Source organism: Mercurialis annua, linkage group LG5, assembly GCF_937616625.2.
Source record: "Mercurialis annua linkage group LG5, ddMerAnnu1.2, whole genome shotgun sequence".
Lineage (NCBI taxonomy): Eukaryota > Viridiplantae > Streptophyta > Magnoliopsida > Malpighiales > Euphorbiaceae > Mercurialis > Mercurialis annua.
In genome coordinates, this window is record NC_065574.1 from 952,498 (window position 1) to 974,893 (window position 22,396).

The window sequence follows — 22,396 nt, forward strand, 5'->3', positions numbered from 1 at the left end:
TCAAATATATTTTCTTATTGTAAAAATAAATAAATATGGCTAGGTAACAAAGAAACAAATGACTACTAAAGAGTCAAAAATATATAACCTCCCTTATAATTTCTCCTCTCTAGGGTCCTCTTTCTCTTTCTTTTTTTCTCTGAAACCACTCTCTCTATGATTCCAATGCAATAAAGGTTGAAGATTGCATTACTTATTATGAGATCTGCTCTTCAGAAGATCAAAAAACTGAATATTAATAGCACAAATTTTGTTATTTTTCTAATTAAAACAGTCTCTGACACGTATTGAGATGAAAATTTTAAAAAGTCTCATGTTGTATAATAAAATATGAATTTTTCTATTTTTCTTTTGAAAAAATGAATTATATATCCACAAACTATTAAGGGTGTGCAATAACCAACGAGCTGTAACTCAAATGATATAAGTGCTGGGCAGCAAATGCCAAAGTCGTGGATTCAAATCCTCCCACAAGCGCTCCCCCCTCCTCAATTATAAAAAAAAAGGGTGTGCAATATCAAAACCAAATAACTGAGCCGACAAATTTAGCTCGGTATGGTTTGATGCCATAAAAAATTTAATTTTTTAGTTCAATTTGCTTTTTGATATAATTTTTTTTTAATTTTTTAGTACAAACCAAACCGGATAACAAAATCAACCAATAAAAATTGACTGAACCGACTAGTTTGGTTCTATTTGAAAAAATTTAGTTCCTTGAAATTATAATTTGATTTGACTTTTTTTTTATCTGATCATGAGGTGTCCTGAACGGGTTCCAACTATGAAACGACACCTTTAAACCTTCCACATTCAGACTAATCCCCACTCGAACTGGGTAGGTCCCTTGCGGGAGGCAAATCTCTGACCCCAAGTTTTAAACGGCTGCATACATGAATACGGTTCGAACCCGCGACCTCACTTAAACTAGAAGAGCGCCTTACCAACTCATCTACGCCTTGGGATTTTGATTTGACTTTAAAAACACACTATGGTTCAGTTTGATTTGAATTGAATGCACAACTAGAAGAACTATAATAAATTTGACAAATATATTCTAAACCAAAAAAAAAATTGATATTTCGATCGAGAAACTTGACATTTTATTAATTATATCTAAAACACAAATTAAAAAATTGCTCTAATAGATAGAAATAAGGTATACTTTAGTAACTTAAGTTATATTTATGATAAATTAATCAAAATTCTAAAAAATCATAAAATTAAAGACAACATTAATATCATTGATAAAATTGTACAAAAAAATTTCTTAAAAGAATTGATGAGTTATCTCAAATTCTAGATTAATGAACCTTAAGAAACAAAAGATTAAATTTTATTTTAGTTTACACTCTTTTTTTTAAATTTGTCTTGTTAAAATAATTAGTATAGATTATAAAATTATTGGATCAAACAATAAAATTTATTTCTCTCACTTCTCTCTAAAAACTCTATTTCATTATATATATTAGATAAATGCACTACGATTATGGATATTGTAAATTTATTTTTTCTTATTTTTATATAATTCGAACAAGATAGTCTAGTTGTATTTAAACCTCTGTTTCGGTTAAAAAAGGTCCTTCTGATAAAAGTTTAGGACATAATTAAATCAAAAATGAAACATGATCTCCAGGAACAAACTAAAAGTCTACTGGAAACAAAATTGATACAGCCGGTCACCTTAAAATGTACAGAGTCGATGATTATGATAAAACCCGTAAAACAATAGGAATCACTTGGATTCATATTGCACATGCTCTTTAACTACCATGTAACTAATTTTTTCGAGAAAAAGCCGTCCTCAATCCTAGGTGAAATGAAAATTTAACTAGCAACTGCATTAAGCTCGTGACTCTAGAAATTTAACTGCAGAGAGATTTATAGAAAATCCAATGAGTAAAGATTAATGCCTTAACGCCTCTTCTTGCCTGCTTTTGCAGCACTGGATTTGGATGGGGATGCGACCAATAACACGAACAAAACCATAATAGAGATGACAGAAACTAGCGACCCATATTTTGCCAATAGCCTCTGCAGAAAAACAAGATTATGAGATAAGAACAAATAACCAGGATTCAAACATCCTCGGAAATAAATCTGAACCCGGAGAAATAGAAGAAAACTCATACCTTAGCCTGCAAAAGTTTGGCCCACGCCCAAGGTGAAAAAGAAAAAGGAAAAAAGAAAAGAATCAGTCAACTAATAAAAGTAGGCACTCAAGCATAGAACCTCAGATGCATACGCTTGAATGAGAAGCTTACCCACTCAAACTTCTTTTCAGGAGGTCTGTCGGCAAGAATATCTAAGGGAAGGATGGGAGTTGACAAGGCCTCCTATAGGCAACAATAGAAAGATTAAAAAATTAAAACTAAAGAGCTCAAAGTAGAAATAAAGAGACAAAAAATAGAACGGCACGGATGTAAAACCTGAAGAGCAGCCTTAGTGGGGATACGGAAAGTAACGACTGCTGGAGAACCAAAAAATGGTCCTTTCACTTTGCCCTCCAATTCATAAGAGTGTGATAGAATACCGCCACTGAAAAATGTAGTGTAAAGTTATAGAACCAATAAAAAAAGTCGAATACGAAATTCAACGGAATTTATGAAAATTGACACTGACGCATCAAGTCTTTCCCATGATTGCGAAGTGTTTCCAGAGATGACATCAAATAAATCTTGAGGCCAGCGATCATCAACAAGACTTACATCATATGCAGTCCTGCCAAAACAAATTGGAAAGAACAACATAAATATAAAACAGAAAACATACATGTTCACCTGAGGAAAACAACATTCAATGAAAATATTCATAAAAGTGGCCCTGTTTTTGTGAAAGGCCTGGCACCCGCCTTTTTTTTTAACCCATGGGCTATGACATGACTCAAAATAAAATTTCATTATTTGTAAACATTTCTTGCAAGTATAATCAGGTGTAATTATGTGTAACTAAGCATGTACAAAATGTCAATGGTTCTTATAGTTTTTACTATTTTTTCCTCCATCTGTCCATCGGGCAATCAAACAAACATTTTGATAGGTAAGAGTTTTTCAGATGATATCGTAATACAGGCTGAAGTGTGTATTTCAAGAAACAATTTAGGGTACCTCTAGAGTTTTTACATAAACTACAAGACAGATTCATGTACTTTACCATAAATTAATTAGATGTTAACAGTTAGCATATCATCAGATAACTTAGGATTCAGACAAATCTTGTCTAAACACTAAGAATAATTTACAAAGCCTTTAGCACATCCAAGTCCTTGCAATAAAAGGGTATCATACATATAAAAAAAAGGAAATACTGATCAAACTAAATATTAAGCAAAGTTCTGTTACATTCCTTGGAATCGAATCATGATTTTCAGTAGTATCAGTTTAGCTTCTGTCATGAAGCAAAATTATCAACCAGAATATAATTTAGCCTACTACAACTTTGAGTGCGATAGCCATGTAAGTTTACCAAAAGGCCAATCATTAATAAAACTCTCAAGAGCAACCATTTTGCATACAAGTTTTTCCTCAGATACACAAAACTTCAAAGTTGTGACCAATAGTATTTCGTCAAATCTTTTCTACTGGGTGTCATTTCCTCATGGTCTTTAGATGCATTAATTTGGCTCCTCCAATATAATCATTAATATGGATACATCAAATTAAAAACAATGTCACTCTTAATTTCAAACAAGACGAAAATTTAGAATAGCAAGGCTCTAGTGATATGAAGTCGATTTTATGAAAATGAAACAGCTTGTATACATTTATAAATAAATTGAATCTAGAGATACAAAATGCAAAGAAATTCTACTAGTCACAAATATCAATCTAAATCATATTTGCTGAACTACATCGCTCTATGCTCTAATTGTCATCTTCATACATGAAATGACACTATTCTGTAACAATTCAGATAATTCTATGGTAAAATCACTACTCTGTGAATCATTTTGGGAGTGCTTTTCCACTTGATATGAAAAACACATCCGCATTACTTCATTTAGCAATAGAGTGTAGCATATACATGCATAAGTGCACCTAAGAGATTTAACAAAGCTATGGTCATTATGTACTCCTCGAATCCTATTTCTTATTTCTGTTGTCTCTTTTTCCAATTCCATTCAATTCTCTTCCATAAAAAATATTTCCAGAAATCAACGCTTTCGAAAAATACCTAAGTTTGCATCCTATAGGTTTTATCTTATCCTAAAATAATTGGCCGCATGAAACGGTTCATATTAATAATTTTTTTAACTACAAATTAGCAGCATCAAATTAACTACAAAGTGAACATCACTTCTCGATCAATCTGTAATCAAATCCATCAGTTTCACTCGCAAAAGTCTAATAAGGAGTTGACTACCTGCTTAGATCTAAACTAAATAAAACAATTCCTTAATCTCAACCAATAAAATAAATCCTTAATCGCGACAAACAAACATGAAATTCAAATCTCGAGAGCTAAATTAATCAGATCTATGAACAAAACTAAAGAAATGTTAGATCAGATCATATAATTCTACAAATTCAAAGTTTAATCAATGAAACTACAAAATTAATTCAAGAACAAAAGAACTCACGAAGTTCCCTGGTTATAGATATCAATGGAAACGGCGACGCGTTCGGAGCCGGATTTGAGGCGATTGAGGCTGGCTTTCTTGGAAACCACGATAAACGGAACATCGGAGCTAGCAAGCGCCGATGAGACAAATAAAAGAGCTACTACCAATAAACAGCTGATTATCTGATTCTTTGCCATATTGAATCAGTGTGGTGTAACCAGGCAGTGGATTTCGATTCTCAGATTTATTTGTCGATGAAAAAAAAGTTGTGAGGTTCATGTAAATTGTATTTATTTTAGATCTTTTATGATGTCGATGCGACGCCGTTTATGTGTTATGCCGCTGATATGGCCCAGCTTATGACAAAAATGTTTTAATTTCAAATTGTATTTTTACACATAATTTTCTTTCTTTGGAATTTGTATAAATAAAAAATGGGACATTTTTAAGCAAATGTTGAGTTTTTTAGAGGAAAAATCACATTTTATTTTACATATTACACTATTTATCAATTAAAATATTTATCGATAAACATTGCTAATATCTATAATTATATGTTTTTTTTTTTAATTTACAAACTAGATAATGACTTTTAACTTTTATAAAAGTATAGTTTAATTTTCTAAATTTTTGTCAAAATTTGTCAACTTATTGGATGGCTATAAAGCCCACATATATATAATACTGGGCCAGTGGGCCACAATAATACCCAAATGTTATCAGAAATCCAGCAAGAAACGACCACGACATGACAAAGCTAAATATCTAACTCTAGAGAACGACGCACATGCACTTTCTTGCCAACTCACACAAAAAGTATAGATATTTATCACACGTGGATCCCACATGGCCTACTTCTGCCACCCCTATCTCTCATTTCATATCTTCTTCTTCATTAACTCCATGCTTTTCATGTGCTACAAATATCTTCATTAATCCAAATCATAAAGAACATATCATTTTTCCAAGTTCAGCAATGGAGGATTATTCAAAATCCGCTTCAAAAACCAGTTTGTTATGCGATTTTTGCAGCTCAAACGGTGCTGTTTTGTACTGTAGTGCTGATTCTGCTAAGCTATGTCTGTTCTGTGACCTAGAAGTTCACTCTGCTAATGCTTTGTCTCTCAGTCATTTCAGGTCACTTAACTGTGATAACTGTGGAGCTCAACCAGCTTCAGTTCAATGCTCAAGCACTGGTAATAATAGTAATATTAACGTTTTTTGTCAAGATTGTGAATCTCATTCTGTGTCGTTTGTTAACCAAGCTCCTGTGTACGGGTTCACGGGTTGTCCTGATGTAACTGAGCTTGGTGAGATATTTGGATTTGAGTTAGATTCTGAGTCTTGTTTGCATGATCAAGAACTGGTAAACATGCAAGATTCGGTGGTTCCGAGTGGGGTTTCGTCTGTTTTTTTGAGGTCTGGTGGGAAGTGTAGGCGAGAGATGTGTAAGCAGTTGGTGGAGTTGGGTAAGAGGGATATGGTGGCGGATATGGGGCCGGAGACACCGCCGAGTAGATGTGCGCAGAGCGGAAAATTTGAGGGTATGGAAATGGAGAATGGAAACGAGGAAGGTTTTTTTGACCGGAAAATGGCGTTTACTTCGTTGCTTATGTTTCCGGATCTTGAAGTTAGGGGAGATTGTGACGGTGTAGCTGATGGAGATCTTTTATGGGACTGTAATCCTTCATATCAGGGTGCTCAGGTTTGGTTCTAACATTTTCTTGATTTTGAAGTTTTATGTTTTGCAATAAGTTTTAGGGTTATTTGTAAATAAAATTCCGATCTAGCATTTCTAGCGATTTAAGTAAATTTTTTAAAATGTGGCATCCCACATCACAATTTTTTAAACTTGGTATTGCATAAGTCAACTCAGCGACACGATTATTCTCATATTAAATCATGACTTTTCGCGTTTGTAGCGATTTAAGCACATCGATTTAAATTTTGGCAACTTGTACCCCCAAACCTTATGTATGCTTCCAACAGCCGGAAAACGGTGATGGGCTACAAAATTTAGAAAGGGCCACGTTTTGAATGATGTGCTTAAACCGCTACAAACACTAATGGTGGAGATTTTATATACATATAACTTTAAGATTTATTAGGTAAGTTTCAACTAGCACTTGAATTGCTAATTGGCATGGAAAATATAGCAAATTCATGTGTTGTGTGGTTGAAGCCTGAGCTGATAGATGAATGAATGCTCTAGTTGAGAGGGTTTTGTGAGTTAGTGGTTACTTAATATGGTATCAAAGAGTTCTGTTTTTAAATAAAATGTTTGGACTATAATTACTAACTTAGCTTTTACAATCAAATGCAGTTCTATATTTTGAGTTTTGAAAGAAAATTTTCAGCTTTTGATTTGTTGTTATTGGCTTCTTCAGGTATGGGATTTTGAATATGAAAAAACAAAACATTGTCCAGAACCTAATTCACAAGAGGTGGGCCGTGATACAACTGATCCCGGTTTTAAAATCAAGAATCATCGCAGCCGTAAAACAGCTGCCTTCAATATAATAGAAGTGTTGGATGATGCAAATTCAATGAGCTGCTCTACAACACTATCTGATGATGCACTTTTAAGAAATGTAAGTCATTGTTTTGCAGACTTAGTGATGGAATGTGATATTGCCTCATGGTATTGATTAGAATGCATACAATTCTGGAACTAAATGAGACGATTAAAGTCCTTTTTACCTTGTATCTTATGAACCATGAATTATATTACACGGAAACTTGTCTGGTTCCTAAGTTCCGCGTGAATTGGTATTACTATAGTGTGTTTGATCAGTTGTCGTTTATGTACTGATCATTCAATTGCAGAGCTCCTCCAATCAACAATTTTCGAAGAATGCAAAAGCCGAAGAAAGTACATCATCAGAATCCCTACTGATTGAGGCCAAAATAAGCGATAGCCCGAGACTTGTTCAGGTGGTGGAGAACCCTTATCATGATACGACCGATATGGAAATTTTTGCACAAAACAGAGGCAATGCAATGTTGCGTTACATGGAGAAGAAAAAAAACAGAAGGTACACTATCTTTATAACATTTATTTAGTGTTATATGTATTAGTTTCTATCAGTGCCTTCAAAACAGTAAGCAACTCAATGTGTATCATTCGAATGATGTGATGAACAGATATGATAAGCACATACGCTACGAATCAAGGAAGGCGAGAGCTGATACAAGGGAGCGGGTAAAAGGTCGGTTTGTGAAGGCAAGTGAAAATTAGTGAAAGTTCTTAATTAATGTTCATATGTTTATTATTGTGATAGTAAAGTCTCATAACAATATTTGTCCTGTATTCACTATCTATATAAAACATATAAAGTTGAAGTGAAAAACACTGTACATTGTACAGTAATTTCACTTCTCTATTATGTCCTTCTATTTGTCCTTCTTCTTCATATTTGTGTTGTCCATTTTAGTAATTTCCAAGCATGTCTCATATAAATATAAAACATATAAAGTTGAAGTGAAAAACACTGTACATTGTACAGTAATTTCACTTCTCTATTATGTCCTTCTATTTGTCCTTCTTCTTCATATTTGTGTTGTCCATTTTAGTAATTTCCAAGCATGTCTCATATAAATGCCCATATCTTCTATGTTTAATTTCCAAAAAACCAATGTATATTTACCATTTTTTACAATTTTGTCTTTACATAATCATTACCTTTGCTTTTCTATTTACAAAACTGCCACTAAGTTAATTAATTTTGCCAATGTAAATAACCTCTTAGTAATTAATGTTAGTACTAATATATAAACTAATGATAATTATAGTATTTTCAAATTTAAATTTAATTTAAGATTAAAACATTTTTGTTTATGTTGGAAAATTGTTTTTGTTAAATTAAAGTATTAATCATTTAATTTATCGATATAAAATTATACAATATACATAAAAAAGTTGAAATTAAATTTAGTTATAATTATTTTTCTAATTGTTTGATTAATGTTAAAATCTCATTTATGTTATATTGCATTGTTATATTTGTTCAAAACCTTCTAAAATAACAATTACTATGATACATAATTTAGTATTTGGAGGGTCATTTTAAATATAAAAATTAAAATTATTTTATGATTACATGATAACTATATATCAAATTTTGTATTAAATTAGAGATATTAAATATAAATAATAAATTATTATATAACATTTTAAAATGAAATATATTTAAAAATCAATTTTTTTTAAACTATATTCATGTAATGTCTTTTAAATATAATTAATTCTTATAATAGGTGGTATTTAAAAAAAAACAATACAACCTATTACCTTTCTTTGCTTTTATTATAGAAATATTCTTTTAATGTAATGTTTTATAAAATAAGATTGATTATTAGGTTTGAATTTGTATAAAATTGGTCACCGCCTATTTTTTTCTTTCGAAAACTCCTCTAATTTTTATTTTTGAAAAATATAGTTATTAAATTTGAATTTTTGTATAAGCGGCTTTCCATATAAATATTAGAAAATGGCAATCGTTTTCTTGCCCAAAACAACTTCCTTTATATTGTTGGTTATATATTTTTATTTATTTATAATTAAGAAACCCACTTATGTTTACTAATCAAAAAATTTATAGTAATTTATATATAAAGGATTATGCTCTATATTATTTTCATCACTAAATATCAGTTGGGTACAAATGGTACACTAAAATAGTATAATTTTATAAAATCAATTACTGTATATGACATTATTTTTTAAACTTTGAAAAAAATACCATTTGTATTTTTCATACAATAGTAAATCACTGATCATTTTAATTATGAACTTAGGTCATTTTAATAATTTTCATTAAGATAATATAGATAATTTAATAAGTAATGTTGTGACTTTTATTTAACTAACTTCAATACTTTTTTTTATCTAACAAATTTAACAAAATTTAAAATATTTAACGGATACATAACGGTAATAAAACAACTCTATTTTTTACTATATACACTCACTTTAATATTTGTTTCCACTACACAATTTATTTCTAAAATTTTTATAGTCTTTAGAAACAATTCAAAATAAATTTGGTTTTAGTTTTAATTATAATAAATGTTATTTTATTGTTCATTAGTATGTTTAATCTAGCATCAAATTTTTTTTTATTTCTTTTTAAGTTTTTTTTTTGTATTTTTGGTTCTATATTTATTAGGTCTTGCAATAATTACAAATTATGAATTATAAATATGAAGATTAATAATATTTATTTTTTTACTATATAATTAACACGTTTATTACATATTCTATTTCATTTGCCTAAACCACTTTATGAGTTTCAAGTGATTGGTACAGAATCACTTCTTTAAGATTCAGAAACATAAAGAAACGAGAACCGAAAGACTATATCCGAATTGTTATAGCCTGGCCACAATGCGCAATTTCATCTTTTAAAAATTTCAGAATTAGCAAGAAAGACACTCCGAATCCAGTTCCTTTGCAATTTTAAGTTTTTTAACTGTAACCGGCTTCTTCCAGCAACATTTTATGAATTCTATCGATCTCTTCAACATATTGGTGATGGATCTCCTTTGAAAGTAGTATTTAGTTTGAACAATTGTCTCAACAGAATGTTACAAACTTTAATTATAATTATAATAATAATTATATCAAAAACATTTGTGTTTTAATATTCGAAGACTGCGTAAATAATTACTATAGTGTTTGAGTTGTCTTTTTTAAAAAAAACGGCTTTGCCTGAAGCAACGCGAGGGTTTCGTACTAGTATGTAATATTTGCAACAAATCTGTAAACAAGAATGTATTTCCCTGGATTAGTACAAATGTACTCCTTGATCTTTAGTAAAGGCGGAATTAGCCAAAAAGTATTTTTTTTCCGGAAAGTCTCTACAGTCGTTTTATACCTCGTTGGGAGTCGCTCTCTCAGACTTCTAGTAGTCTCTGACTTGGTCTTCGAATTTTAAATTTCAGGCCCATCCTATAGTTTCCCTCGCTTTCGGGCTGGCCCTTCTACTTGACTAAATAGTACGCCATTCGCGCACATGGTGATGATTGGCTATGAGATACTCAACCTCATTTTTAGTAAGTAGGTTCGCCTACAACATCCGGTGATGCCCTCGCGGGCATGTTCCTCTCTAGACTCTAGGTCAATATGGTCTAATTGAAGTCAACTGACTAACATGGAATACAGGGTGACTTTTCACCAAGCTGATCGCTTTGGTCTAAAGGCTAATTGTATATACCTATTTAGTTGCTGATATAAGAAACAAGCATAAATCAGGGCAGTTAAATTCATAGTTACTAATGGTTTATGGTTTTACAAACTCTATAGAATGGCTTGCTGTGAAAACTAATTCAGTTTACTTGCTTAAAAACTAAGTAACAAAAAAGGTCTATTCTTCCAAAAACTGTGGAAGTAGAAGGATGGGAAAGACAAAACTTCAATAAATATTTATAAAAGTAACTTAATTATTTATGGAGGTGAAGTGAAGGAGTGACTGGAGAAGTTTGACCTTGGAAAAAGAGTAGAATACATATCCCCTAATTTCTCCATTCTTGTACAGTTTTGCAGTGTAATGTGTAAATGCAGCATGGACAAGTATAAATGTTTCATCACCTACTCAACTTTAATTCAGTTTCAAGTTGAATCTCATTCTTATAGATAATCATTTTTTTATAGATTTAATCTTGATCTTGCAACACTACACGTGCAAGGATCACAACTGGCTATTCTTTATTTAGCTCAATTTTACTCTAGAATTGAATCATTTTATTTATTATATGGATATAGAAATAAAAAAATAAAACTTATTCCAAACACGTTCAGAATGGTCTGAAATCTGAATCATACTCTTCACTCATGACACTACTAAAAGCAGAGATGGTTTTATACTCCTCAAGATTAGGCCATAACCTGTCTCTGATAATAAACTATAAAATTTGCATAGCAGGAATATGCTTATTATTATAATCTTTTGTAAGTAATGTAACCCGATTATATTATACAACTTGTCGAATAATACGTTTTAATAGTATTTCATTTTCATTTTCAAAAATACTTAAAAAAAACTCTTAAATCCATATATTTTTATAAAAAATGGAGTTTCTCTATTTTTTATTTCGGTATTTTTGTTTCCGTGCTATGTATTAACTCCGTATTCAGGACCTGCTAAACTTGAAAACTAAGCAAAGAGTATGCAAAACCTCAGATAATTACTCTAGTTGACAGTTGGACAGGTACAATTGGCTGAAGAACATGGACTATTGAACTAATTATTCATGAACCAGGCTGTCCTGTAACAAGGTGGTGAATTCATTCTGCAGAGAGTCAGCTGGCTATATTTATTACAAACCCTCTGCGTGATTGGTGGCACATCACAGGCTTCTGCATCTAACTCCAAACCAATCTGCATACTCAATTTGAATCCTAAATTCTATTTTTACAATTTATTCTTTGTAAAAAATATAAGAATGGTTTTGTCGTTTCTCGTTTCGTTATTTTTTTATTACAAAGTTTCTGTTTACGTGCTACATAGATCGGAATTATTTCAATTATTGCCCAGCAATTTGTCAACATTATTATTAGCCTTAATTTGAGCACTAACTAATATTATCACACCCAAGAAAAATAGTAGTACTAGTATCATATTCTGAAATCCAAAGCCATGTGCTGCTGCTTTCCAAAATCAAAACTAAACAGTGCAAAAACAATGCATTTGTTAGCAAATGAAGTTTAATATTTAAAATTAGAACTACACTAACTAATTTTATCATTATCACAATGCTAATCTATATTAAAAAAATGATTAGTTTAACAAGTTGATGAATATATTTTTCAAATAAAATCCCCCTTCAACTACGTAACTCCTCCATGTGAGCTATGTCTCGGTCACTGAGCTTACTATACTCAGATTCCTAAAAATATGCATCTCAGAAGCTTCATTTTCCATATCATTTTCTATCTACATCCAGTAAGATACTTAATTTCTTTGTTCTTCAATTACAGAAAGATTAATGGATTAAATTATTTCCATTTTTCAATTTATTTATGTGTACTTCTCATTTAATACTCCTATTATTTTATTATTTTATTTGAAATGTTTCTGTATTTTTCTTTCTCTTTAATGCTAATCATGCAGTATAAAGTATTTTGTACATTTTCTGTAGGATGTTAAATTGGAACAAGAAACAATGGGGTGCAGTGGTTCTGTGTATGCAATTGGGAGAAGAAAGAAGATGACAAGTATATCAGAAATTGTAGTTTATTTTCCGACAATGCGCATTCCAGCACAATCTGATCTTCACAGGGCACTTAAAGGGTTGATTCCTCAAGATCTTCTTGATAGATTGGTCTGTCTTCGGAATCAGATTCGATTAGTAGCAGAAGATACCGGTTTAATCTCATAATCCTTAATCTTCACTTGTTTCGTTGATTCTAATAACTTGCTTGATGATTATATTGATAGGATAACATATGTTGCACCGAAACTCAGCGAGTCCTACATTTTAGCATTTCCGTTTCAAAAAACGGTTCTGTTTCCGTGAAACATTGCTAATTCTGGTTACTGCAGGTGGATCTGCAATAGCGGAATTGCGGCGAGCATTAGAGGAGTTTTTGTTTCTTCTTGTTGGACTTGCTAAGAAAGGTAATAGACTCTTACTTTAGTCTATATGTTAGTCTCTTGTCTGAATTTATCTTTAATGAAATCCATATATGTTGCAGAGAATGGTCTTGAAGATTCTGTGGAATTCAAGTGGAAAAATTTAGAAGATGGGCAGCAAGTAAGATTATCAATAGTGTGAATCTTTTGTTATTATTGCAATGCATTTGAAATGTTTCTGAAACTGTTTGATAATTGGAACTGAGTAGGAACATTCTGTGGCAAACTCCTGGTTTGAGTTACTGTCTGTTGTTCATATGATGGCAATTCTGACTTTATCAGAGGCTAACTCATTGATGATCCCCAAGGATCAGTCTGGTTCCGGCATAAGAGTTTTATCTACAGGTTCATTTTCTTCTCTATAATGCTTCCATATATATGTCTGATATTGAATGTTTTCTTGAAAATTTAAAGATTTGTTTGATACATCTTTGTTGACTGTGATTGTACATGTATACAGATTGTAAGAGGGATGCAGTTGATTTACTGCTTAAGGCAGCAGGATACTTAGAATTCTGTGTTCGGGAAGTATTGGTTCGGATTCCACCAGATATTAAGTATGTAAGAAATATGATTTGCAAAATTCATTTTGCAAGTTTGAATCACTGAAGCTAACTTTTCTTGTTAATTATGTGTTGTTCACAGGATAAAATTTCCAAAAGATTTGCAAGATGGTGTACTGGAGGCTATGTCCATTCAAGCACTAGGCCAGGTACTTATCACCTATGTTGCGCGGAAACTTATCAGAGTTCTACATTTCCGCGTTCATTTCTGTGGAAACTGATATATTATTGACAAATTCAGGGAACTGAAATTCAGCTTGGATTAGCTGTTGAAAGCCAGAAAGCAACATTATCTGTAAAGAGGAGGTTGGCTTGTGAGCAATTAATATACTTTGGTCAGGTATGCAATAATTTTCTAATTCTTCATATCTCAGCAATGAACTTGCCAACTTTTCCCATGATGTTCTGTTTTAACGGTTTAACAATACGGTCTTGGTCAGGCTTATAATTGCCTGTCAGAATGCGACATGAATTATGAAAATGGAAAGAAGCATCTCTGGTTTATCAAGTGGAAGTTCCTCGAATCAAAGGTTCATTGCAATCACTTTTCAAATATATAAAAACCCTATGTTGCACAAAAACTTATCGAGCTCTACAAATTTCATCTTTCATTTCCATTTCCAAAAATACTTTTGAAACTCCGTAACTTTATAATCTATTCTAATAGAAAAAAAGTATTATTTCGCCATTTTTTACTTCAACATTTCTATATCCGTGCAACATAGTAAGTTCCTTGCAATACTAATTCTAATTGGCCCATTTGACTTAATCAGGCAGCAGCATACTACTACCATGGCTTGATCCTAGACAAGGGAACTGAACCGGCCTTACATGTTAGTGCCGTGTGTTGTTTCCTTGCCGCAGAACAACTTCTGCAAGAAAGCAAAAAGGCCTGCTTAAGTTTTTGCCTTTCAGCTCCTGTTACCAGGTTGGTCAGGACTCAAAATTTATCTTAATAGTCACACAATGCAATTTTTATGCCTGTATACTGATATGTTTACAACTTTCTGACAAGAAGATCTCCTCCACTATGGGGTGTCATGAAGCACTTGCATCAGAAAATTCCTGAAGTCGCGTCAAGGAAATCTCAGATGTACGGATACCTATTAGAAGAAGAAAAGTAAGCTCTCGCTACTACATAAATGACTTACAACATCAGCGACGAACCATTGCTGAATATGTTAATACCGTTATTTAAATCTATCGCGATAATATTGAATTTACTGCAATAAGTGTTTGATTCCTAATGCAACCATTGTTTTTGCAACAACCATAACATTTTAAAACTGTTACCGAGTTAGTGTTGCTATTATGCATGAATTTAAGATGATGAATTTGAAATAGTAAATGGACTTGTTTGTAATGTTTGATTGTTCAGGGGTCTACAAGCATTGCCCGAGCTTCCGGAATTCCAACTATCTTTAAGGCCGGACGAGTATATATTGCCGGAAGTAGATGAGGCATGGGATAAAGAAAGGTGGGAAATACAAAGGCATTCCTTAAAGGAACACCTTAAAGATATTGAAGATGATCAAATTGAAACTTAATGATACCATTTGTATGAAACTCTTCTATATATTATGTAGTTTAGCTAATTACTAATATATATATTACTACATTATTACTAATATTAATGGAAGATGATGGCAACAAGAAGTCATCGACTCATCTTTTATGTATTGTCAAAAAAAAATGTATTGCAAAAGTCTAATGTAAATCCAGCTTTATTGAGTTTAATATGAATTGTTGCATCCTTGATCACTTGTTTTTCAACTTTTATTTTGGAGTGAGATCCATTTTTCTTTTTGAAGATTTGTATATCTATTTATCTAATTTGTTTTTTTATTATTATTATCATAGAGGAAAAGCGCTTGTAAGAATTGAACCAACGCTTATACTATTTAAATTGTTATTTATCTAATTTCAGTCATTTTTAAATTTTTGAAACATTAAATATGTGTTTGTAACAAAAAAAAAAGCGCGATGATACAAAAATTAGGAAATAATATAAATTAGGAAAAATACTTATTTTCTCTTTTTGTTTCTGCCCTAAAATAAAATCACACACACACACACAAATTACTCAGTGCATCAATAAGAAATAAAAAGTCAAAACATAATCACTGATATATATAGTATCTTTACTACATCAATTCATGCATGAAAACCATATTCATTGATGTCACCTCACTTTACCTAATAAACCTAATCAAGCCAGATTTAAGTAATACTAATACACTACATAAAATAACTGAAATCTCCTAACTATATATGATAACATAAAACATTTAAAAATTGACAGTCCTTGTCCTCTATAGTATTGAGATTGGTACATAAGTAAACTTTCTTCTAGATCCTTAAATTCATCAGCAGACTATATATATAGTTTGGTCATAATTAATGTTATAACTTATAATGTCTTCTTCATCTTCATGGATCTGTCTGTAATAGAGACTAAATTAAGTACTACTCATTAGTAGACATAAGTTGATGGGCAGAGAGTGTAGTGAGTGCAAGATAGCAAAAGAAAGCAAGGTAGGCTAGCACAATTGACACCAATGTTTGGTTGCAAAATTTGTCTATATAATCGCATACCGCCGCCCACGTTATCTCTTTTTCTCCGTATCGACCCACGTAACCTATCGCCGTTGCTGCTGCACATCCCGATACCATCACCACCATCATCGCCTGCAATTCGTATAAACAATATAACTAGGAAAATTTACAAAAATGCCCAAAAACCGATCAATTTATTCAAAAAAAGTGTTTAAGAATTATATATTATTACACGCTTTATGTTTCCATTTTATACATTATGTATTAGATATCAGCGGTATATTTTTGTATTTGCGATGTACTTTTTATAGGGGAAAATAAAAGTATATATATATTTTAAGCATAGAAAACAGTTTTTTTTTAAAAAAAATTAACAAGTTTTTTTGGAAAGTATTATGATTTTTTTTTCATATTATTACTGACTGTTTTTAGCGACAGAATATTCATGCTATAATTTTAATTTTTTGTTTTCGATTCGGATTCTAATTCATGAACTTGGAGTCATAAAAATGATTTGAAGACTGATAATGAAATTTAAATACATCTTGATATAATTGTTGAATCATAACAGTTGTAATATTTATAGGAGTTTTGGGATGTTTTTATAAAAGAAATTTTGAAATTGGAATTTATTTATAGAAAAATATGAAATGTACAATTCTGAACATGTATTCAGTAATAAATGAATATAGTTGAGCGTTTGACACAAATAAAATGATAGTATGAACTTTCCCAATCTATCAAGAAAGAAAAATTCTAATTGACTACACTGAGTATTAATTGTACCAGTATGTTAGATGTAAAGTTCCATTTTGGATAAATTACATCACTGCTGTCTGGATTTTTTAAATCTTCTATTTTAGCGTCTGAATTTTTTTTTTCTTATTAGTGTTTTAGCTTTTAAAAATATATAAAATGAATATTATCCTCCATATTCTGATCATCAAACTATTAAAAAGGTCAAAAATAACTTAATTTGCTGAACTAGTTGTCATTTTATTAATATTTCTATATATACAGATGTATAATTGCACACAGAATCATCTTTTTTTTTTAACTAATATGATGTAAATTTAAGTGAAAGTGGGAGCAATTTTTATTTTTTAGCACATCGGTGACCGAAAAATGACTAAAAACACTTGTTCGGCATATTTTAAAAGATTGAAATACCAATATAAAATAAATTAAAAGTTTAGAAACTGAAATATAAGGTTTGAAAATGTAATTTTTCCTTCAATTTTCTATTATTTGATACTTATAATTATTTCATAATTTAACTGTTGGTTGGTGTATTAAACACTATACATATTCTATCTGGATATAAAAGTTCTTTTTTTGTTAAGAAAATATGGTAAATTCAGGACCACCATCAATAAATTCTCACCAAAAAGAGAGATGGCAACTTTAATCCTGGAGTTGCCCCATGATTGGTTTAGCTGAATCATCAAGAGTTCAAAAGTTGTCCAAAGAAACAAAAAAACTAATAAATCCAAGAGTAACTTATGAAGATCTTTGCTGAAACAATTTACTACAGGCTTAAAGGAGCACGTATACGGATACGGAAAAATAAAATATCTAAGATGCTGATACGGTGAAACAATATTATTTTAAGACTTTTTATGCTAAAAGATGAAAAAATTATTTAAAATATCAAATTTTTGACATGTTTTCGAAATAAAAAATGTGTCTGGATGGAAGGTATGTATTTAGTATATTGGACAAACATATTTGATTCTTTTTTAAAGACTTTTATTTTATTTATTTATTTCCATAAATCAAAATACAATACTTATTATCTTATAGATTTATTATCAAATAATTATTTTAATACTATTTTAGAAATTAAGAAATTTTAGTTAACTTTGTACAAATATTCGATAAAAATAATAATTTCAAAATAATATGTCGTTATTAAAAGAATTACTTGCGAGCTAATTTGATAGTTTATTTATTTTTGAAATTTTCTTTTGAATGTCTCAGTTATGCATTACTTTATCATAAAATAAATAAAAAATTAAATTATTATTTTATTTATCAATTTGTCTCTCTTTTTCCCAATTGACATTTTGGATATAATTGGCATAAATTGTAAAATTACTAGAGAATATATAATCCTATTCTTCTTATTTTGAAAACAAGTACTGTCTTGATAAGTTAGTTGGTAAAAGGATTAAATGAGTTAGTAGTTAGGTGACAAAATTAATTTCAACTCTGAAGTAACTAATTATTGCCAGTTTAGTTAATTATTAAAGTAAAACAAAAAAACAAGAAATAGACAAAACAAGCTTAGCTTACCATATCATGTAAGAACAGATAGAAATTTTTCCTAAGTATTGCCTCTGACCTACTCATTAGGCAAAGCAAACTTAGTGACAGTACAGAGAAGCCGCACACCACAGCTTCTGCTCCGACCAAGAACCTGAAAGAAAACTCAAACCAAAAAATCAAGATTTGAAATTAACATGGACATGGACACAGAAAACGGAAACACTTGAAAACAGACACGACGAAACAGTGTTATTGTGAAGTTCTGTGTGTCTGAAAAGTCAAGTGTTCGAAACGTTTCTGAAACGAGATAAACTGATGGAATGAAGTGTCCGTGTTACGTGCAAATGAATAAAGTTGAATTACCTGAAGGCAGAAGAGTAACTGTAACGAGCTTGAGTGGTGATTCCGAAGATTAAGATAGTCTGGTCACTTGTAACCATAACAGAAATGGAAGCAACTGTAAAAGCAATGGCTAAAACCCTAAACAGGAGCTGAGCCATGAAGCGAGTTCTTTTGGGCTGACTCGGGTAAGGAATGAACCCTAAAGATTTAGCCACTTCAAAAGGAGCAGAATCAGAATCGTTCATTTCTTTCACGACAGTAGCTGTTGAATCAGTGGTAGAAATGGCCGCCATTGAAATCTGTGTATGTTTTATAGAGTTTTAAAGTAACAGAAAAACTAAAAAGTGGGCTAATGTTTTGCAGGAGATTGGATATTGGGGGATTTTGTAGAGAGAAATGAATGGCGAGCACTTGTCAAGAAGTTAAGTAGAAAAATCTAGGTAGCTATTGAGGAGAAGAAAGAAGAGAGATGAAGGAGTAATAAAGAAGGAAAACCATGTTTGAACCAAACCGAATCAAATCAAATCAAATCAAATTTTTTTATTATTATTTTAAGATCGAACCGAACCCAACATTTTAAAAAAGTCAAGTTTTTTTAATAGAATCGAACCAAACCAATATTTCAATTCGGTTATAACTTAATTAAACTTCTTTTATGTCCAGCCCAGACCGCGTAACTACTTTTAGATTAGGGCAGACTCCTGTCGCGGCTGCTATTAATTCTTCTTTTTTAAATAGAGATAGATTTATTGTAATTCAAGGGGGGATGGTGCTTAAGTCCAGACTGCTGATAAATCACAGGTGAATTAGAAGTTAAGCCCAGACCGAAAAAGATTCTAGTTCTGTAACTGATCCAACCAATTATTTTTTATATATAATATCAGACCAAATTGAACCAAATTTGTTGGGTTGGTTTAATTTGGTTTGATTTTACACAACACTTGAAGAAACCTAACCTAATAATGTCACACGTAGATAGAAGTAATAAATGAGGTTTAAAGAAGGATTGTCTTCCTTTCTTTGTGTCTCAACTCCAATATTCTTCTTTTGAATGTATTTCTTCCATGCCCATAAGGCTTCTAATATTTTATGCCTTATTGCTTTAAATTCCCCAACAAATTCATTAGGGTTTAGATCGTTCTTGGTTCATAGAACATTTGGACGCAATGATTTATTTACTTTATAAGTATAACACGGTGAATTATGTTCGTCAGAACAGCTTCTGTTGAAATTTTATGTCTATATTTATTTTATATCAAAATCATCTATCATAAAAAAAATCGGCATTGATTGAAGATCTTATTCTGATAATAATTGAAATTTTGTTTATTTTTTGTTTTTGTTAATTAATGTTTGGTATTGTTTGATGATTAAATACGATTTAGATTTCATCTATATCCAAAGCACTTCTTATATTTTATGCGTTATTGTTTTAAGTTCCCCTACAAATTCATTGGAGTTTAGATCGATCTTGGTTCATATAACATTTGGACGCAATGATTTATTTACTTTAAATATAACACAGCCAATTCCGTTTGTTAAAACAACTTCTATTGAATTTTTTGCGTCTATTTTTTTATATCAAGATTATTTATTATTAAAAAAGAACACTGATCGAAGATCTTATTCCAACAATGATTGAAATTTTGACTATTATTCTTTTTTTGTTAATTAATATTTGATACCCTTTGATGATTAAATACGATCTAATAGAAGGTGTATATATATATATATAAGATTATATCATTAACGTAAGTTATTAAATAGTTAATTTATTATTAAATTGATAGATCAATTTGTTGAGCATCAATGTTATCTTATATTGTTTAATTTTTTGTTTAACGACGTCAATGAAGTCTTCTTTATCTTGATTATGGAAGAAAATATAACTTTTTATTTAAGCTGTGTTTAGAATGTGGTAGAAAAAAAAATTGTTTCTTCAAAAAGTATTTTTATTAATCTTTAAAATTTTGAAAAATTGTTGGTCTGCTTCTCAAAAATTAAATTTAGAGTAGTTATTTAGAAAATAAAAAATTAATTGATTTCAAAATTTTGAAAATTATATTTCCGACCCTAAACATCAATTCCAAATATGCTCTCTACTTTTTTAGTTCTTTATTCTTTGAAAAGTAAGTGTGAAACAAGGAAGAGAAAATTGGGTGGCAAAATAAAATAACCTCAGTGCAAGATCTTGACTTGATTTTGTAACTAAAAATTGGATTAGGTCAATTATGTATAATGTATTTATAGAAGCTTAAAGCCTTTCTCAAATGGTTCTTAATTGAAACCATTAAGTAAAACTTTAAAAGAGGTAGGTTAACCAATTAAAAGTATTTTTAAATATCAATGTCCTTAAGACAGTTATGGTCTAAACATAGACAGTATGCTTTCTCATACACGATTTGATGTTCATCCAATGACAAAATAGATAAAATATATATAAATAATTGAACATGTATATATATATATATAAATTAATGGTAAAATTTTAAATGTAGTTAATTAACATTTGTTATATAACTAAGATAGTTAAGACACCATTTAAAATGAAAAATTTAAATGAATAAATTTATAAAATATACTGAAATCTTTGGTAAAAATAATTTATAAAACTTCATAAATTTTAAAAATTTCTCCCTCTATAATTTTTAATTGAAATTACACTTTTAAGTTGGAAAGTTAAATTCATCATAATTTAAGAATGACCGATTGTTTTAAAATTTTATTATATTAAAAATATTTATATAAGTTTATGATTTTTATATTCAATTTCAACAGTAAAATTTATAAATTTATGAACGTCTCATGAATTTAAAATTTATAAATTTATAAATTTAAAAAACTTTAAAACCAAACAGTCCATACAAAAATGTGTTTAAATCTAAAAATTATAAATTTAAATGAAACTTTATATTGGCCAAACAGTCCATACAAAACCAACAAACAGCGGTCAATTTTGACCAGTCAGTGTTCTTATTGGCCCATCCTGTCCAGATGTTGACTTATGATTAGAAGCCTGAATAAATTTTATTTCTTTTAACATATTCCAAAAACATTATTTTATCTTGTGAGCAAAATTTAATTTGTTTAGACGTACTATAACATATGTTTGTGTAATTGTCACTCTCATCACCACTTTTCAATCACAAGTCTAATGCAATGACCAAATTTGACAAAAATAGGAGCTTCTTTATTGAAGTGTGATTCTTCCTTTTGTTTTTGTTAATTAATTACAAATTTTAATCGGTCTAGTCATCTCAAAATATCTAACCTTTTCAATTTTTAATTTATGGTTTAAATTTTTTAAATTGCAATTTTAACTCATTTCTCAATTTTCAATTTCAAATGTAGCCATTATTCAAATTAGAGTAAATACAAACTCATATATGTCCTTTATATTGTTTCAATTTGTTTTTTTACTAGCCTTTAATAAAAAATTGTCTTTTTACCATCAAAATTTTTAAATTTGAAGGACA

At 30.3% G+C, this 22,396-nt stretch overlaps 4 protein-coding genes across 6 annotated transcripts; 2 read left to right on the forward strand and 2 right to left on the reverse strand.

Moving 5' to 3' along the window:
• Positions 1-1,649: 1,649 nt before the first annotated feature.
• On the reverse strand, positions 1,650-4,825 carry LOC126682851 (uncharacterized). Its single transcript, XM_056105993.1, has 5 exons — positions 4,577-4,825; positions 2,620-2,718; positions 2,427-2,535; positions 2,130-2,333; positions 1,650-2,031 (listed from the first exon to the last, which is right to left on the reverse strand). The coding sequence occupies exons 1-4, from the start codon at positions 4,753-4,755 to the stop codon at positions 2,217-2,219; spliced, it is 504 nt and encodes a 167-aa protein (XP_055961968.1). The 5' UTR covers positions 4,756-4,825; the 3' UTR covers positions 1,650-2,031; positions 2,130-2,216.
• Positions 4,826-5,466: 641 nt separating this feature from the next.
• Positions 5,467-12,063, forward strand: LOC126683049 (zinc finger protein CONSTANS-LIKE 13-like). 2 transcript variants are annotated; one of them, XR_007641582.2, is made up of 5 exons: positions 5,467-6,263; positions 6,946-7,149; positions 7,385-7,593; positions 7,703-7,875; positions 10,297-12,063. XR_007641582.2 is itself a non-coding variant. In XM_050378866.2 (4 exons), the coding sequence occupies exons 1-4, from the start codon at positions 5,535-5,537 to the stop codon at positions 7,794-7,796; spliced, it is 1,236 nt and encodes a 411-aa protein (XP_050234823.1). In that variant the 5' UTR covers positions 5,467-5,534; the 3' UTR covers positions 7,797-7,948. The 2 variants fall into 2 exon arrangements, 1 of the variants encoding a protein (XP_050234823.1); XM_050378866.2 differs by lacking the exon at positions 10,297-12,063 and having other exon boundaries at positions 7,703-7,948.
• Positions 12,064-12,319: 256 nt separating this feature from the next.
• LOC126680184 (uncharacterized) lies at positions 12,320-15,515 on the forward strand. Its single transcript, XM_050375240.2, has 12 exons — positions 12,320-12,501; positions 12,698-12,923; positions 13,102-13,176; positions 13,254-13,312; positions 13,401-13,536; positions 13,652-13,748; positions 13,837-13,903; positions 13,996-14,094; positions 14,195-14,284; positions 14,528-14,682; positions 14,773-14,874; positions 15,133-15,515. Exons 1-12 carry the CDS (start codon positions 12,454-12,456, stop codon positions 15,299-15,301), a joined length of 1,323 nt encoding a protein of 440 aa, XP_050231197.1. The 5' UTR covers positions 12,320-12,453; the 3' UTR covers positions 15,302-15,515.
• Positions 15,516-16,002: 487 nt separating this feature from the next.
• On the reverse strand, positions 16,003-19,385 carry LOC126679886 (CASP-like protein 1F2). Of its 2 annotated transcripts, XM_050374898.2 has the most exons (4): positions 18,942-19,385; positions 18,606-18,729; positions 17,695-17,746; positions 16,003-16,442 (listed from the first exon to the last, which is right to left on the reverse strand). In XM_050374898.2, exons 1-4 carry the CDS (start codon positions 19,211-19,213, stop codon positions 16,228-16,230), a joined length of 663 nt encoding a protein of 220 aa, XP_050230855.1. In that variant the 5' UTR covers positions 19,214-19,385; the 3' UTR covers positions 16,003-16,227. The 2 variants fall into 2 exon arrangements, with proteins under 2 accessions (XP_050230855.1, XP_050230856.1); XM_050374899.2 differs by lacking the exon at positions 17,695-17,746 and having other exon boundaries at positions 18,942-19,384.
• Positions 19,386-22,396: the final 3,011 nt, after the last annotated feature.

Bases quoted from the DNA above. Each gene is read 5' to 3' on its own strand.
- LOC126682851 (XM_056105993.1), bottom strand. From the start codon at position 4,755: ATGGCAAAGAATCAGATAATCAGCTGTTTATTGGTAGTAGCTCTTTTA. The intron at 2,536-2,619 runs GTCAGTGTCAAT...TACATTTTTCAG, and splicing joins TCATGGGAAAGACTTGATGC to TGGCGGTATTCTATCACACT. The intron at 2,334-2,426 runs GTTTTACATCCG...TGTTGCCTATAG, and splicing joins CCACTAAGGCTGCTCTTCAG to GAGGCCTTGTCAACTCCCAT.
- LOC126683049 (XM_050378866.2), top strand. From the start codon at position 5,535: ATGGAGGATTATTCAAAATCCGCTTCAAAAACCAGTTTGTTATGCGAT. The intron at 7,150-7,384 runs GTAAGTCATTGT...ATTCAATTGCAG, and splicing joins ATGATGCACTTTTAAGAAAT to AGCTCCTCCAATCAACAATT. The intron at 7,594-7,702 runs GTACACTATCTT...TGTGATGAACAG, and splicing joins GAGAAGAAAAAAAACAGAAG to ATATGATAAGCACATACGCT.
- LOC126680184 (XM_050375240.2), top strand. From the start codon at position 12,454: ATGCATCTCAGAAGCTTCATTTTCCATATCATTTTCTATCTACATCCA. The intron at 12,924-13,101 runs GTTTAATCTCAT...TGGTTACTGCAG, and splicing joins ATTAGTAGCAGAAGATACCG to GTGGATCTGCAATAGCGGAA. The intron at 14,875-15,132 runs GTAAGCTCTCGC...TTGATTGTTCAG, and splicing joins TACCTATTAGAAGAAGAAAA to GGGTCTACAAGCATTGCCCG.
- LOC126679886 (XM_050374898.2), bottom strand. From the start codon at position 19,213: ATGGCGGCCATTTCTACCACTGATTCAACAGCTACTGTCGTGAAAGAA. The intron at 17,747-18,605 runs GTAAGCTAAGCT...TTGATGATTCAG, and splicing joins ATCTGTTCTTACATGATATG to CTAAACCAATCATGGGGCAA. The intron at 16,443-17,694 runs GTGAGAATTTAT...TACGAATTGCAG, and splicing joins AGTTGCCATCTCTCTTTTTG to GCGATGATGGTGGTGATGGT.